We start from the raw sequence: 18,956 nt of genomic DNA, 5'->3' as shown, positions 1-18,956 counted from the left end.
AAGTCACTGTACTTTATTTATTCCTGTAAGATGTAAAAACAGTGGCAGACAACACGAGGAAGGATCAACAAAGAGCTTTCAGAAATCTGACTGCCAGACTATTTCAGTGTCCTTCATGATATACTCTGATATTTCTCCCCCCAGTTATACAACACACTACTTATATGCACTGGCATGCATGCCATGCTAAGAAGATGTATTTGTTTTCAGTGCCAAAAGTAAACACTGAAATCAGCAACATTTTAAATTATTTAGAACAACAACAACAAAAGACTCAAAACAGAACAAAAAGAAGTTAAAATAGCCCAAGCTAAACCAATCAGTTTTTAAATACTGCATTTATTTTGTCAAATTTGCAATAAGCTTTATCAATCATATGAATAACAATTCAAAAGGACAGAGATTGTATTTAGCTGAATATTTTCTTACTACTTTGATATTCCTTTTACTTCTTAAAAATAGATTTTATTCCTACTATGCAAATTTCTACCAGAAACAAGTAAAACACATAATAGGACGAAAAAAACCCCAATCTCTGAAGCAGAGTAGCTTTTTTCTTTTCTGCAAGTAGCGCCAACATTCTTCACAATTGCTCAGAAAACAAGAGAAAGTCCATTAGAGTCTTCTTACTCGTAACAAAGACTCTTGGTAAATGTTACTGGTCGAAAAAGGAGATAAGCCATATAATTTTACAGGAAGCAACCCATGGAATCCTTCAGCAAACACAGCTTGGTAATCTATCTTCAATTCAAAATAATGAAGCGGCAAGAGTGTGATGGAGAAATTAGTCTTCAAAAACATCATGTAAGGGAATCCAGCTGTGCTTGTATAGTTTCCAGCTATTTACAGGAAAAAAAAAAAAAAAAGAGAGAAAAAACTCCACTCACATAAAATGTTGTTTAGAAACATGCAAACAGAAAAAAACCCCACATTTCATTATCTTCAACTATGCATCCTGCATCTATTCACACAGCAATAAACAATCCTGTATTCATGAATATTTGCTTTTGCATAAAGCTATTAGAATTCATTGCTGCAGTTTAAATATTCAAATTTTAAAGAAACAGTTGTCTAAATACTGATTTTTTACATGCACAGATGTTTTGCTGTGAATTTCCAATGCATAATAACAAGGCAAAAAAAATAATAGATTTGATTTTCACTGGATTATGAGCCTGGCATTTTAACTGAAAATGTAACGGAAAGATGCTCTTTCCAGAGAGCTCCTCATTGTTAATGAGCAGCTACTTCTCTGAATCTAACTGCCAGGTAGGCTTACAATGACCCAAGCCTTGCCTATTCCAAACTTATTCAAACTGGAACACTCTTCTTGAAAATGCATTATGTGATCAAGCAAATCAATCAGCATTAATTATAGTTGGATCCATTTTCCTTCCAGTTTCTTTAGATTTAATTCAGATAGGCAAGACTTCCTGCAGAGCAGCATAAGGTGTTTACAAAAAAACTACAGTATTGTAAAATCCACAGACCTTGTTATAGAACTCAAACAGCTCCTGATGGCTAAATTCTACAAATACTTTCTTCAGGGTCTGTAAAGGAAAAAGAAAAGAAAAGGAATAAACATACTTTTTAATTTACTTTTTGTTCTTTTTGGTATTCATTCCAATAATTCAGAATGTGAGATTTAGCTACATGAAAGACAATGGCTGCAACAGTTTTTCCTTTCATTCACTGCTGCGTCTCTCATATACACATATTGAATTTTAGTGAAGAATTCAAGTGTGCAGGTACGTCTCTTCTCTTGCTGCAACAAGTAATACTAAAACATCCTATGAAAATTATTTTGTTACCTTATTTTTAAGTCCAACGAAAAAGAAAGATTGCATTAATCTTTCTCAGCAGTCTGTCTAAGATCTGGCAAATAGCATTATACAATGACAAAATCTGTAGCACATTTGATTGAACCTGCACAGCTATTAATGTACTGTAGCAGCACAGACCTAATACTTGCATTCATTAATCTAACAGTTATGATCTTAGCATGCTGACACTGCTATATGCATCTATGCACAGATTCAGCCAAAGTTAAAAAATAACACATCTTCAAAGCAGTGCTTAAACACTAGAAAAGTAAAATCACATAGCTGATGGAAACTACTGCAGATTAAATGGATGGTGGTTAAGAATCATGTGCTGCTGCCTGTGGAGACGGGGTTAAATTAAAATTACTACCCTGCTTAACTCCCTTGCAAGAAACAGGTAGCTTATTGCCAGCTACTTTCAATCACAGTGCAGATCTATCCTGACTGTTCCTAGCCTTATTTCTTCTACTTTACTTTGTAACTTTACTTCTTTTAAAATAAATTCCAAACTATTATTGCACATTCTCTGTGTTGTTGCTAGACTTCCCAAGGCTTGGAGGCATTCCTGAGGATAACAGTTGCAATTCCATAAACAGTAACAAGGCTTTGTAAAAACTGAATCTGTGGACACACCTACTCACTAAATATTACCAGTTGAAATAACGTGCGCACAAAATTTTGTTTAACTGGTGCCAATTTTATGTACTGCTTAAATCAGTAGGAAAACATGTAGCAATTCAGCTTAGAAGAACAAGGAGACTTTCGTATACAGACAAGGCTCTGGCCAGATTCTGTGTACTCTCATACCAATGCAAGTCTCGATTTAAATCAAATAATTCTGCTGGATTTGGCGACCAAATGTACAAGAGCAGCAGAAGCCCTGGGAACTCAGGATAGGTACTGCCTGGTGCCTGCTCCTCAAAAGGAGCTGTAAGACACAGGAAAGGGACAAAATGACTGGGGCCAGCCTGTCTGGTGCAATTCCTCCTCCCGCTCTGCAGAAAGAAGGATCTTTTCCAACAATTTCAGGAAGGCTACAAAAGCCTAGAAAAGGACCAGTGATTTGCATGAGAGACCAATCTTCCCCCTCTGGGAAGAAACAATGCAATTCTGGGAATCGTATGGTGAATACAAAATAAAACTACCAGGACAGCAGTTCTTTTTGCCATGACTCCAGCTGATCCTCCCTCCAAATAGCATAATGCTGTGACAGAGAAGTAAGAGCATTTTAAAAGGCTTTCTAACAGCTAAGAAACAAAGAGAAAGCAAACAAGTGGTTTCTTCAGAAAAGAAGAGGGGCAGAGAAAAGAAGACAGATACACTAATAGCAAATCAATCTACCATTTTAGCACGGATGTTAGTTTGGTATTTGCTTTTCCAGGAAGATTTTGGTATCTGAATGAAAGCAAGCAAAACTGAAAAAAGGAGGTTCAGAATAAAAGGAAGATATCATATATCTTCAGGTTTATCAGTCACAATGAATAGTCAGGGTGTTCTCTTGCATACATTCTGGCAGAAGGGTCTGCTGGATTTCAATACAAGTTCTGAAATGCCCCCAGAGAGGGGACAGTGGGTGTGCGACGTCTCACTTGAGACAGGCATCTTCAGATAAACAAGCAAGACCGACTTCACACACACACTCCCCCACGAAAAAAAAAAAAATTAAAAAAATTGAAAATCTTTTATTTCATATTTCCCTCTGACTACACTAATTACTCTAAGTTACAAGACAGGTTATACAAATGAAAAAAACAGTGTTGTCCTTTTAACTGAGGTCCTTTTATACTAAGCAAAACCATTATGATTTATGTAAAGACTGCAATGTCTCTTTCTGTTGTTATTTATAATCACAGTCTCATAGACAAGCCAAAATTTATGTTGTGTTGTGGCAGGCAAATGTCTGTGGAGATCTAGAAGAAAGAATGCCATTCCAGGCTACGCTTCTGATCGGAGGTGGAGTTGGGAGTGTCAGTGGCAGAAAGGATATAACAATCTCTTATGAAATATGTTGTCTATCTGCACATAATCCCCTACTGAAACAGAATTGCTTTTTGTGTGTAAAAACCTGGTACATCTACTACAGCACTTCCATAGAGATCAGTGTCACAAACACACATGCAGAAGTGTGGGCCACTTAAAAATGTTATTTTTACAGTATTAAATTTCTCACTAATGTGAGATCCTTGAGGAATGTGCCAAACAATCATGGTTATGTAATCATGATCACCACACAGACCAACAAACACTCTATCATAACTAGGTCCCTGCAAGAAGAACAGTGTCTGAGCAGGCTGATGGCTTCGCATTTTTTAGCTGAGGTATCCATTATTCACTTATTTGCTTTATTCTATATGAACACAAACAACTGTAATTAAAATGATGTGACACAGGACTAGGTCACCATCCAGTTCTTTAATTACTCAGTAAAACATTAAAAATTTCTTTGTTGATAGAATATTGCTAAAGCTCCCAGAATATGCAAATTCCTAATATACTTTTGAAATGTTGCTTAGATAAAGTACAGAATTAGAAATGGCAATAATTTTTCAGTCATAAAGAAAACATTGGATAAAAATATATATATATATAACTTTCAGCTTAGTGACTTAAGTCATTGTGTGCACATAAGAGTCTCAGCCTATTTACAAAAATCGCAGCTCAGCTGCCTTCTTTTATCTACACTTACAGCTTTTCAGATGTTGTCTCTGACCTAGTAGTGTTTGCCAGAACATAAATAAGAAAACAATAATTTGCTGGATGTGTAACTTCTTTCTTCCTTCTATTAAGTACATCGTTCTCTTTTCCTCTTTCCTGATAAATTTTTCACCATTCCTCACCTTCACTCTACTCCTTCCCTCATTTCTGGCATCTCATTTTCTCTTTGCAGTTATTACCTCCATGTGAAAGAAAACTTAACAGAGTAGCCAGAACATGAAACTGAATTTATTCTCATTGTCACACTCAGTCGCTCAAATACTTCTTCTAATTACACCTCAAACATTGTCACTGTGGCAATAGAAGTCCTAGCTCCTACTTATGGTTTAACATACTTGGTCACATATCACAACTGAATTTATTTTAAGTGTTACATTTAAATTTTAGTGTCATTTTGCACGTATAGATCTAGATGGAATCTGATTTCATTCTAGCACTTCTTTCACCCTAGGGTTGTATCAATTTGCAATTTATAGCCTCCTGAGTATTTATGTGAATTTCTAATAAGTTTAACTGATCAGAGTTGTTTCCTCCCCTTACCTAGATTCTCATTTATTGTCTAGTATAATTTTAAAAACATAACATCTTCACCAGTCTCTAAAACAGCTGTTTAAAACCAACTTTCCTTGCGGTTTAGGCAATAAGGGAGAGAAGGGCAAGGAAAATGAAGATAAAAGCTTCCTGTTCCAAATCAACATTATTATGCTATCCTATCCAAAGAGTCATTCTGAATGTACAGCTAATTCTACAACATTACCACAATAATTTAATATACACTTAGCTTACAAGCACCAACAAGCAATTAGGTGTATTTTTAGATTAACACAATTATCAACATAAAGTGATCCAGATTCAGCTACATACAAAAGATACAAAAATTGCCCATTGCCTCAGCTAACAATTTATTTTAAAGATAAATACCTTCTTCCTGCAAAATGTTTCTGTGGAAACCATGCAAAAATATGCCTGCTGAAAGCACTTCAAAAAAACAGAAACAAATTCCTGGTTACAATGAAAGGATTTGGTGCTGGTGTGTGGGGTTTTTTTAAATCCAGTGCTCTGGATACTTCTATTTGAATGTACTACTGCAAAAGGCTTTATTACTAATAACAACCTTCTTTATTGCCCAGCTGTATTGCATACATTAGACTCCCCCACCCCATGCGTAAGAATAGAGCAAGGCACTAAAGTTATAAATAAAAGACAAATTTCTGGTTTTAAAGCTAAATTGAATATGATTAATTGATACTGCTGTAATAGTTCTCAACTGCAAAGATGTAACTACTATCACAACACTGCAAAATAAATGCCAAGTATTCTGAAGCAGACAGATGGAGGAACAGGCTGGTTTTATATCTAAATGTCTACTGATAGGGATAATGTTCTATGTCTGAGCACGTGTAAAAAATTACAGTATATTCAGCAAAGTTTGTTAACAGTAATTAGCTGAAGCAATCTCAGTATCCATATTTTAATAAAACTTTTAATACAATCTTGAGCCACATCTAATTTAGGTTTAAAAGGTTTTCACATTTGCTTTCAATTTCCCTATTTAATCCTATTAGATATTCCTAAAATCTCACACATATTGGAAGGATATGGATAATTAAACTCATCAGTTTATGGCAAAATTCACATGCATTCCTAAACAGACTCCAGTTGATTCTTAGTAGCCTACATTTCCCTCTGGACTTATCACCATCTTGCGCTACATCAGTTCAGACTTCCTTTAAATTTCCTTGGATCGTGGAGAACTGTACATCCACCTAGGCACTTAGAGATGAGCAGAAGGTCCTAAGGTGTGTATCACAGAATTTATTGGCTAGTTTAAGCTGCTTGGTTGGAAAGATGAACTGTAGTGTGGCAAGAAAAGCAGATAAATTAAAACAGACCAGCATCATTTAAAAGCACACCTGTTCTTAGCTCTCTGCACATAAGAGACAGCAATCAAGACTTCTTCGTATTCTTGCAGCAGTAGATGGATAGAAGACAGCTAAGGGATTCAGAGGAACACATGGAGTTAAATACTGACTGATATATTCCTAATTACACTTCTTTCACATCATCAGAGAAAGTGGCCCTGAAACTTCTTCTTCAAAGGATATTTCCATTTGCAATACCAAATGCATTTTCACGCATTTTCAAGTCTCAGTGTGCAACTATTAGAAAACAGAGTATCTTTCATACTAACTCCCTCTTCTCCTGATTGATATGTTAATATTTAGTTTGTACATATACTGCACTCTACCTTTCAAAGTTGCTTTTTTTTTTTTTTTTTTAAATACAGTCTTATGAATTTCAAATTCCCTGTGGTATTTAGGGAGATCAAAACTACCTTCCCTCCCTTTGTGATGTATTTGTAAGCATCCTACCCAAAGTTCTCTGTTGATTCCTGAGATGTAATCAACGTCTTACTAGAAAATGATGGTCTGAAGATACATACAGATAGTCTTACTGCAGTAGATACAGGATCATCTAAGTATGTTTTCATGGAAAGTACCTGGACTAAATTTATTGCCCAGTCCAACAGGGAGCCAACAGACTTTGCAGGGGTTTGGAGATCTGCAGAAGACATGGCATACTTCCAAACAGCAGCAAGAACTGTCAGTCATTTCCATTTTCACTCTTCCTTCCCTTCCATCCTCAAGAAAATACTGATTACTGACTGGCTGGATGAACAGATGCAAAGCTACAGAAAAGAAATGGGACAGAACTACTAAATGGACCACACAGGGTGGTAAGATGACCGATCATTAGATACAGACAGGACTACCTCTTCACAGCAGGGGAGAAAAATGCTTTTAAAACTAAGTCAATTATCTGGAAACAAGGAACTACAGTTTTCACGACAAGACACCTAGTCAGAGTAAATACCATCATCCTAAAGAGAAGTGAGATAGAAAACAGGTAAACTTATATCAAGGTAGTGGTCTCCTTTGCCTTCAGTGTGCTAGGAACTTACATTCGAGTAAGTAACGTGACTGGGTTTGTTGGTCTTTTAATTATACTTTTGCAGGGAAAACCTCTCAAAAATCTAGGGTTGTTTGGTTGTGACTTCTGTGCAAACATTTTATTAGATACACTTTTACAAAAACATCACAGTGAACAAACATGCATCTAGGGAAAACAGGGGGTAAACGCATCAGCGTGTGTCTATCACAAGTAATACTTCAAAGCAGGTCCTTCCTATGTTCTTCCTAAGGAGGATGGCTCTTAAAAGATATATCAAAAGGCTGACTTCCTTCTATGCCTGTTCTGTATTTTATATGTATCTTCACATGTCCTTCCCTTCTTTGAAGGCAACTACACACAGTACAAGTTCATTACTGATTCCTCACTAGTCTGGACCTAATCAGTCACTAACAGCATAAAGCACCAATCCAGACAGATGTGTCACTGCAATCTCAGAATTCAATAGGAAAATAGGTAGGTATAATTTCCAAATATATTAGTCAGGAAAAGGCATGCTTGAAAATTATTAGTTTCATTCACTAACTAGCCACCATACAATTACAAGAATACCACTGACTAATCTAAGGAACACAAGTCCTAATAATGACAACTTTCTTATTTTACCTATTTTTGCAAATTATTCTGTACTCCTAATACTGCAGGAAGCTCTCTGAAGAAGCAAGTTTGCTAACAGTTTTAAAAAAATATATACCTTTTCTTTCTACCAAATGTCATAGTATCAAGTATGGAAAAAAGATTATTTGGGAACGCAAATACACTTCTATTTTTGCATATTGCTTGTACAGTGTGTAATCTGTAACTAACAGAATACAATTCTTCCTTTAGGCAGAACACTGACGACTAAATAATTTTATTCCTGAGAAGAAATTAAATTCTTTGATCTTTCATATTTTGGTACAGCTTACTTAGCACAACAACTATGATATAAAAAATAAAATAAAATTAACGAACACTGCAAGGAAAAACAAGAAATTACAGTTCTGTTTCGTTTATTTCTACTAGGACTATCAGGTAAGTCTTCAAATACCATGAAGACCAATGAGTTCAAACTCCTATTCTAAAGATGTCTGACATCAAGACCGACACAATAGTCTTACACTGACTTTTCTTCTAATGTTTGTACTAGAGTGAACTACTGCTGAAGAAACCAAGAGCCCAGCAGTAAGCATGAAGGCTCCAGAAATGTTTTCAAGCTTTTCTGACCTCAGGTGTTCAGTGAATTTGACCACAGACAAATCAATTTTTCTGAAAACTACACATGAAAAAGATGTCACACAGACATGGTTATGAAATATTTCCATCATTGTACCTAGGAAATAATCCAATTCTAGGAAGCTATATGTTAGCCTAGCACTGGCATTTGAAAACTTAAGTTTATAGACTCAAATGGCAAACATTGTAACTTGGTAAGTACGTTAGGATAGTGAATGTCAGCCCTATAACACCTAAGGCAGACTGAGATAGATCTGTATGTAGATATACAATGGTCAAAACCCTCTAGAGCAAGGATTCATAGAAACATAAGGGTTAGAAGGGACCTCAGAAAATCGTCGAGTCCAACCCCTCTGCTCCAGCAGGAACACCTGGGGCAGGTCACATAGGAACACATCCAGATTGGTCTTGAAAGTCTCCAGAGAAGGAGACTCCACAACCTTTCTGGGCAGCCTGTTCCAGTGCTCCATAACCCCTACAGTAACAAAGTTTTTCCTCATGTTGAGGTGGAACTTCCTGTGTTGTAACTTGGTGCTGTTTTCCCATCCTATCCCAGGGCACCACTGAAAAGAGACTGGTCCATTCTTGAGATCCACCCTTCAGATATTTATAGACATTAATAAGGTCCTCTTTCAGTCTTTTCAAGACTAAACAGCCCTAGGTCTCTCAGCCTTTACTCATATGACAGCTGTTTCAGTCCCTTAAGCAGCCCTTTAGCTCTCCATTGGAGTCTTCCAGCATATTCCTGTCCCTCTTGATCTGAGGAGCCCAGAACTGGACACAATACTCCAGATGTGGTCTTACTAGGGCAGCGTAGAAGAGGAGGAGAGCCTCCCTTGACGTGCTGGCCATACTGTTCTTAGTGCATCCCAGGATACTATTGGCTCTCTTGGCCACAGGGGCATGTTGCTGTCCCATGGATAAGCTGTTCTCCACTAGGACTCCAAGGTCCTTCTCCATGGGGCTACCTTCTAGCAGATCAAACCCATATCTACATTGGTGCATGGTGTTTCTTCTCCCCAGGTGAAGGACTCTATACACACCATCATAGAACACTATCAGATTAGTCAGACATAATTTCCCCTTGGTGAATCCATGCTGGCTGCTCCTGAATTTCTTCCATGTGCTTAGAAATGACCTCCAGAATAATCTTCTCCATCATCTTTCCAGGGATGGAGGTGAGGCTGACTGTTCTGTAGTTACCCAGGTCCTGTTTCTTGCCCTTCTTGAAGACTGGAATGACTACACCTATCCTCCAGTCCTCAGGCACCTCTCCCGTTTTCCAGGACTTTTGAAAAATGATGGAGAACAGTCTATCTTTGACTTCTTCCAGCTCCCTCAGCACTCATGAGTGCATCCCACTGGGGCTCATGGATTTGTAGATGTCCAGTTTTCTTAATTGATCTTTAACCCAATCTTCTTCAATCAAGGCAAAGTCTTCCTCACTGCTGACTTCTTCTGTGGTCTGGAAGGTTTGGGAATCCTGAGGGTCAGATCAGCCTTAGCAGTAAAGACTGAGGGAAAGAAGGCATTAAGTAACTCCACCTTCTCCGTGTCCTCCATCACCAGGGTATCCACTTCATTCAGCAGTGGGCCCACATTTCCTCTGGTCTCCCTTTTATCTCCAATGTACTTGAAAAAGCCTTTCTTGTTGTCCTTGACTTCCCTTGCCAGTTTTAATTCTAAAGAGGCCTTAGCTTTTCTTGTTGCATCCCTACACCCTCTGACCACACTCTTGTATTCATTCCAAATGGTCAACCCCTTCTTCCATGATCTATAAACTTCTTCCACTTAAGTTTGTCTAGTAGTTCCCTGCTCAACCATGCAGGCTTCCTGGCTCTCTTACTTGATTTCCTACTCTTTGGGACACTATGATCTTGAGATTGTAGGAGGTGCTGCTTAAATATTGACCTACTCTCTCAGGCCCCCTTTCCTTGCAGTACCCTACCCATTAGATTTTTCCAAGCAGTTCCCTGAAAAAGCCAAAGTTAGCTATTCTAAAATCCAGGGTTTTGACCCTGCTAGATGTTCAGTACCTGATGTAAATGATTCTGAACTCCACCATCTAAGAATCACTACAACCAAGGCTGCCTTAACCTTAATGTCTTCTACCAGTCCTTCCTTGTCACTACTAGGTCTAGTAGTATATCTCTCCTTGTTGGTTCCTCCAGCATCTGAGTCAAAAAGTTATCATCAATGAACTGGAGGAACCTTCTGGACTGTACCTGCTTGGCTGTCTGGTCTTCCCTGCAGATATCAGGATGAATGAAGGAGAGCAGTTTACCAGCACAGACAGTGTATTTTAGACAGATAGCTCACCTGTAGCTGACATTATTAACAAGGAGTTACAAATCATTTATCTTCAAATCAGATACACATGATGTCTCCATCCAAACTGCTCAGGACACCACTCCTTTGGTCTTAACTAAAAGCTAGACAAAACCTCCTGTGTCCCCTGTGTGGGGTTGGGTTTCTTTTTTCATTAGGAAGTCACCTACTATTTTTAATGTAGTCTAAGAAAAAGAACAGATGTTCAGCTTTTGCTACAATACTCACAATTTACAAATAAATGCCAGACTCCTAGCAGTAGCTCTTCCTTGCCAGCAACCTAGCAAAGTGTTGAAGGTGAGCTACCTATTTGGATCAAGGACCTACCGATGTCAGAGTGTGACGAAACTCCCTTCGCCACCCTGACACAAGCAAACACCAACATTTCTCAGGTAACATGGCACAGTGCAAAGTGGGAAGAGGTTTTTAAAAGCAAAGTTTCTCAAACTAGCCCAAAAAAGCTTTTATTTCTACAAGGAACAAACAAACAAACAAACAAAAAACAACCAAACAACAAAAAACCCCAAATAAACAACAACAAAAACAATAAAACCAATACAAACCAGAAGACTGGGTGGTCTATTATGATTCTGCAAAATTAAGAGGAATGTGGAAACAGCCACTTACAATCCACCAACAACTTTTCTTTCTTAGTTTGTCACTGAATCTTATACTTGTTCTAATGCAAAAATTACCTATTTTGGATTTTAGACAACATGATTTCAGTGATCTTCTTGCTTTGATATCTTAATTGAAAAGTTATCTAAAGCTTGATACAGCAGTGTGGTGTGAATTCTCACTGCTTACAAAGAAAACTGGACAGAGAGTACTACAAGTGCTGTGTGTTTTCATCTACAGTAAAGATGAAATCAAACCACTCGCCCACAGTTTCCTTCAAAGCCACAATATGAATATAGGTATATAGGCAATATTCTCTCAGGAAAGAAAAAAAAAACAACACAACAACCACTTTTGGCTAACATAAGCAATTTGAAAGAGGATATCAATCAATTTTTATTTTCTTTGAATCTGTGGCTATTGAATTACAGTTCATAGAAGTTGCTTTAAAAGAGAGTGAGCAATGTGAAGAAACACAGTACTAGCTTGGATTATTTTACAGATGGCTGGAGTACACTGCAGTCAGTATTCAGGCTGGCTGCAGTGATCTCAGTGAATATCAAAAGCAAGGTATTTTCCATGCTTTTTAACTCAAAATTAATCAGTTTAGCTCCAAATTAACTACATTTTTCTCTTTCAAGCCAGCACTGCAAGATGCAAAACTAAAACAAAGCAAGGAATAAAAAGTGACATTGTATGGTGCAATCTTTTCATAAAAACAGACATGAAATTAATATGGTCAGGTTAGGTTAATGGTTGGTAGAACTAGGTTATGGTTGGAATTGATGATCTTACAGGTCTTTCCCAACAGACTTATTCAGTGATTCTGTGAGCAGTAGCGGCAAGACAAGTTGTAACAGTTTTAAACTGAAAGACTGTAGAATTAGACTGGATGTTAAGACAGAAAATTTTATGATGAGGGTGGTAAGAGAGTGGAATGGGTTGCCCAGAGAAGTTGTGGGTCACATATAATTGAAAATATTCATGGTCAAGTTGGATGAGGTTTTGAGCAATGCAATCTAGTGTAAGTTGTCCCTGCCCACAGTAGGGAGGTCAGATTAGGCTATCTTTAATGGTTCCTTCAAACCCAAGCCATTCTATGATTTAAAGAACCATGTCTTCTTAACCTGGGACATTATTGCTTGTACTACAATATTTAGGCAAATTCAAGTTATGTCAGTTAATACTGAATTAGTTTGATTTTAATACTGACGTTCAATATCTTCAAGTCCAAACCCGCTAGATTTTCTCTTAAGACATATGTAACGAGATGATACTGAAGGGAACAGTGAAAAAGAATGACATGCAGATATGGTAGGTTAAAAAAAATTGATTTCTAACTCAACAGAATGACACGTACAATGCTCGACATACAAATGCAGTTTTAACATACACGAGGGTGCTTAGCTTAAACAGAGAAAGAAGAATATGATGGTGAAGCATCTGTTAACTGTTAACAGCTGCTCCTCTGTTGACTAAATGGGGATTATTAAATCTGGCTTTCCGTTATACAACAGAAAAATTTTCCAGCAATCTTAGGGAAAACTTACCTATCTTGACACTGGGTACACTTGACAATGGGAGAACACTACTGTTCTCCCATATTCTAGGATGTTGTATGCCTTTACGGTATGACTATGTACAGTAAAGTGCTTTGTCTTCAATCTTTGTGATTCACACACTCTTCTATCTAAAGAAAGCTGCAGTGTTTTTTGCACTTTTTTCATAAGAAAAATGAGGAAGTAAGGGGGACTGAACTAGCTCAAGTTCAAATTAAACACACATCAGAGAAAATAAGGAGACTCTAGACTTAGCTACTTCCTCCTATCTAGTACTAAGGCAGTGCTCTAGCTGCATTCATGTGCCAAACTGTTCACTGACCAGCAGAAAAATGAACTGAGAAAACAAGCGGTTGACAGTGTAACTGATACCCTGATTAACGTGGTCAGGTACAGGGCTGAAGCTCCAGGGTGACAGCAGTCTTATGAATAAGCACATAAAGAGTTTCTGTGCTCTCTTACTGGTGAGTGACAGAATTAACAGTTGAAAACACACCAAAGGGAGATACCATTGAATTCCAGGCATGAGAGAAGTTTTGTGACTGCTGAAACGAGAGTAATTCCACAGCCCTACGCAGAGGAATGGAGTACCAAAATTGTTAATCAGTTGCTCTAATAAGAACAAATAGTTCAATGTGTTTGGGACCATTATTTTAGAAGGATTAAAGCACTACTGCATAGAAGAATCAATTTAATTTGGATTCTTTTGTTTGTCTTGGAGAAAATAAGATTAACTTGTTTGCAACAACAAACTAGCCAGAACTCTGATGGTCAGGCAAAGGCAGTGTGAGATCAGAGGATGTCTAAGGAATATTTAGATCCAACAGTTAATTTAACAGTTGGCAAGCCAGCTGTCTTAACTGATAAATGCAGTACTTGTTTTTTGTGGTATTGATTTGTCTGAAGTTGAAGCTTGCAGAGATATTAAAAGCTAAAATGTCAGAACACAGCTGGGGATTGAAAGACAGAGGACCAACTGAATAAATGGCATCTTCATATCAGCAAGAACTTTGGTAAATATACAAATTGAGTCTTTGAATTTGAAATTAAATGTTAATTTCTTCTTGTTTTCTGTGTGTTGGAAGTATTGAAACGTGAAAGCAGTCACATGAGAGGTCAAAAGCTGCAAGCCATTCAACAAAAATACAATTGGTACAGCAATTAATGAAAGCTCTAGGATACTAAAGATCCAGAAAGAATTTACACTGCTTCTGTCTTTGGGAACTAAAACTTTTCCTTCTGAACTTCTGAAATACATCCTTCAATAGTTCTACATGCAAAACAAGAGACTTTTTGTCTTAAAACATACCCCAGTGTATGAGAAAGAGATGAGAGCATTTACCTTTATTAGCAAGAACAAAGACACAAGGCAGGGGGAAGAGATTCTCCTCTGCTCAGTACTTATAAGGCTTCCTCTGAGACACTGCATCCAGTCCCGCATACCTCCAGCACAGGAGAGATGTTAAGGAACTGGGGTGAGTTCAGTATCATCTGGATGCATCACAGGTGAAGGATAAGTTGGTTTGCTTATTTGAAACAGTGTTAAGAATCTGGAATCTAATGGCTATCCTATTTGTAACAGTTTTAGCATTAAATTGTACCTCTACTACAGGTGATTTTAGTTTATCTTGTTAAAGGTTACAGTTATTATCTGTTTAGAGAGCCTACCTCACAACACAGAATGATATTTGGTAATAAACTATAACCAACCCTTAGCTGAGCAGTTGATAAGGAATACTATTCCAATCCATCCATGAGGATTCAATTTATCTGAATATTTTTCACAGTGAGTCAACCCAAATGAAATTCCTAGAAGCTGGCAATCATGCCTTTCAGATGGCCACTATTATTCAGAAAAATCCACAAATGACAAGGCTGTTGAATGGTCAAACTTGGGATCCAAGCTAATTTCTTGCTTGTCTATCGCTACCAGTTTGGAAGTGCTGCACCTGAAGACTAATGATTCTCAAACAATACAAATTCCAGCACAACCTCCAATAGCTCTGAAATTTTTAAAAAAATAGTATAAAACAATAATAAAGAGCAAGACAGGACTGAATGACCAAAGGGTCTGGAGCTCTTGGATAAAACAGCTATTAGTCAGTTACACCTGTAGACACTACAAATAAGAGCATCATCTACCATAGGGCTATTGGTGTAGAATCAAAATAGTATGGTCAGATAATACAAGGTGCTTGAATCACTTAAACTGTTAAAACGTCTTTAATAGAAAGTCAATAGGTTAATTTTGCATTAATGGTGGCACAGCCATTCTCTCAGAATAAAGACAGCATAAAAATGTAAGGCTGGTATAAACACTGTATTACTTGCATATATTCTAGATAACGTGACAGAATCACAATCATGTACCAAACATTACAATTCTTCGTGAGCAATTCAGTACTGTAGAGATACAGTATCGATGACTGTGAAATCGTGGCACTAGACTTAATTTCTTCTCCAGGAACTGACTTGCTGTGAATTGAAGTGAAAATGTTATTTACAGGCCAGTATATGGCAATATTTCCAAGGAAACAAGAGACTGAAGAGGCAAAGATAAATACCAAAACGGGGCTATTAATTAGCCCTTACCCAAAAGCTCCCTGGAATATTCACTTCTGTGAAGCCATAACACCCAGGAATCTTATCGCACACAATTCAATGTAGAATCATAGAATGGTGTGGGTTGGAAGAGAACCTTAAAGATCATTTAGCTCCAACCCCCTGCAATGGGCAGGGAGGTCCACCTCCCACTAGACCAAGTTGCTCAAAGCCCCCTCCAACCTGGTCTTGAACACTTCCAAGGATGGGGCATCCACAACTTCCCTGCACAACCTGTGCCAGTGTCTCACCACCCTCGCAGTCAAGAACTTCTTCCTAACCCAAATCTCCCCTTTTTCAGTTTAGAAGCATTACCCCTTGTCCTCTTGCTAAAAGCCCTTGTAAAAAGTCCCTCCCCAACTTTCCTGTAGGCCCCCTTTATGTCCTGGAAGGCTGCTATAAGGTCTTCCCATAGCCTTCTCTTCTCCAGGTTGAGCAACTGTCAGCCTGTCTTCAGGGAAGTGGTGCTCCAGCCCTCTAAGCTTCTTCATGGTCCTTCTCTGTTCTCATTCCCATAGCTCTATGTCCTTCCTGTGCTGGGGGCTCCAGAGCTGGACACAGTACTACAGGTGGGCTGTCACAAGAGTGGAGTAGAGGGGGAGAACCACCTTCCCTGACTTGCTAGCCATGCTTCTTTTGATGCAGCCCAGGACACGGTTGGCTTTCTGGGCTGCAAGCGCATATTACAGGCTCATGTTGAGCTCCTCATCAGTTATTCAGATTATCACAATGGTTACTAGAAAATGCTGCATTTTCTACACTTTGGTTTAATGCAGCATGGTGTAATCTCCTTAGTATTACGCATTTTGATAACACTGTGTTTACAGAAACCAAGACACATAAACACTGACAGAGATCCACACTAAACACCTACAAGAATGAAATTTTAAGACAACTTATATTAGTTACTTCATAAAATCTCAGTATCCCACTGCTTCTAGTTGCTGAATACAAAAAGCTCCTAAATTCTTTCCAGAATGATTACAGTTGAAAGTACAAAATAATGCAAGAATTTTAAAAGAAATTATAGCTTTGTCACAAATCCTGTTTTCCACCCTGACCACAGTGGTTTAAATATGCAATGGTTTCATAGCCCTGAAAATGTGAGAATATAAGATCAGCTGTGACTGAAAGTTACAAAGAAGTAATTAATTCATGCGGATCAATCCAGAAATCAACATAGACCTTGGAAAAGACCAGCCTCAGGATCAAGAGCCTGCAACAGCAGTTTCTGTCCAGCCCTGACACCACTCTGTGTTCTAGGAGTCAGGAGGAAAAGATAGTCCTTCCTTCACCATCCTTGTAATTCCCAATTAGGTGATACCAGCCTTTGTTAACAGCCTGTCCCTGCATTTCTAAACTACTATATTGGCAGGTGTGTGAAATGAGGTAGGAAGTCTCAGTCATAAGCCACAGCAGGCAGAATAAAAGCAATTGAAGTTTGCATGTTTAGTTGGTCTGAACACTTAAACAGTGAGAAATAAGCTTCTCATTCATTCAAATAGGTAGCCAAGATAGAGTCTTAGTACAGGAAACAAACACTGTTCTTCCATGAGCACGTTTGAAGGGCAGGGCATAAAGAGAAGGGTAGTCTTGTTATGGACTGAACTGAAAAATTACAAGAGCTACTTCAGGGGACAGTGGAAGAGAGATCTTTCTAATAGCAAGAAAAGCTTATTGCTTTCCTTATTGCAAGGGAATGAAAACAGAACATAACACCGGTATACTTTTCTCTACTGCTAAATAGGAATTTTTATGGACTATTTTTATAGACCAACATAAAGTCCATATATTAAAATCAGCTTATTCCTCCTGAATAAGGACTTGGCGATTCACTAGTACTGTAGAGAAATTAAAATAATTAGATTTTCAAAAAAGTTAAATACAGATGTCATGTTTTGCAGTGACAAGAACTTTTGGCTCCATCAGTCCAATCAATTTATTTAATGTTTTCAACTAAGTAAACACATTTTAAGAATCTATAGATCTCTCATTCAGTTTATGTTGAAGTCTCAATGTATGCCCAATGTTTTTGCCAGTACAGCTACATTTCATAGAACTGCAGTAAATGCTTTATTATTTGGGCTTTTTTGTAGTTTCTTTTAAGTGAAATACAGTGAACATATTATTATCTCTGCTTTTAATTTTTCTTTCTCGGTCTTCTACCAGGGAACCTATTCATGCCGTATCAGAAACGGTTCCTTCTACATTACTATAATGTAGAAACTATAGTATCAAAAGAAAAAAAAAACTTGTCCTAAAACCTGTGGTTAAATATTAGATGCATATATGCAGCACACATTATTTTAAACCTTGTATTCAGTACTTTTAAACTGGTTTTTCAATTCAAGCTCTTTTGAATAGCATGGAGGAAAGAGGCACTCGAGTAAGAAAACTGATTTGAGGGATTTTTCTTTTCAACAAAAATGAAGTGTGCTCATTGGCATACACACTTTAAATAAATGCTTAGCACAAAACAATTTTATTAAGATATATTTCAGTGAATGGAGGAATGGAACAGGGGAAATTATTCCTAATGCTTTTAACATGTGCATTGGGTTAATCCTATGTCAGTGCAGATTAAAAGAGCTACTGTGGTATAAATCCGTAAATACATACATGAATTTGATCCTTCCAGCATCCTTGAATATTTACCAAATATATTCTACCTTTGTTAGCAGGTTTGTGTGTCATCTGCAGCACAGCATGGGACTAGATTGGCTATATAGCCTAATGCTTTCCTAACACTTTTACCTAGACACAGTCCTGGTGTTCAGTCCTCCCTTCACTGGAAGATGAAATGGCTTGGAAATGCTTCTGCTGACTTAATTTCCATATTGATCCTGAACATTAAAAGTGGAAGTTTTGAAAGTGGCACTTCTGGAAAAGCTGAAAAGAGTGGTAACTTGCCTCATTGAGAATTCTGTAGCAGCAATTCTGTATTTTTTTAAGTAGGAGTAACATGCAGCTTTGTATAAATGAGTGGTAAACTCAATTCCCTTATGTTGCAGTGAAGAGCAGTAGCAGCTTGACTCTTGAGACATTTTTATTTATTTTCAGTCCAAGCTTGGACATGTTTTGCATGAGAGATGATCGGATTTCCCACACTACCTAGGTTCTACTTGCC

General features: G+C 37.7%; 1 protein-coding gene across 2 annotated transcripts in view; it reads right to left on the bottom strand.

Annotated features, from left to right (window-relative positions):
* Positions 1-323: 323 nt before the first annotated feature.
* The window catches only part of COMMD10 (COMM domain containing 10), a 112,545-nt gene continuing 93,912 nt past the window's right edge, over positions 324-18,956 (bottom strand). Inside the window, exons 6-7 of one of the 2 annotated variants that reach the window (XM_051642161.1) lie at positions 1,491-1,550; positions 324-839 (exon numbers count right to left, since the gene is read on the bottom strand). In XM_051642161.1, the coding sequence (XP_051498121.1) occupies positions 801-839; positions 1,491-1,550 (99 nt within the window). In that variant the 3' untranslated portion in view covers positions 324-800. The remainder of the gene's footprint in view (positions 840-1,490; positions 1,551-18,956) is intronic. The other variant, XR_007891781.1, reaches the window with a different exon arrangement.

This window comes from Apus apus, chromosome Z (assembly GCF_020740795.1).
Source record: "Apus apus isolate bApuApu2 chromosome Z, bApuApu2.pri.cur, whole genome shotgun sequence".
NCBI lineage: Eukaryota > Metazoa > Chordata > Aves > Apodiformes > Apodidae > Apus > Apus apus.
Note: the sequence above shows the minus strand (reverse complement) of the source record. Positions and strands in the feature narration are given on the sequence as shown.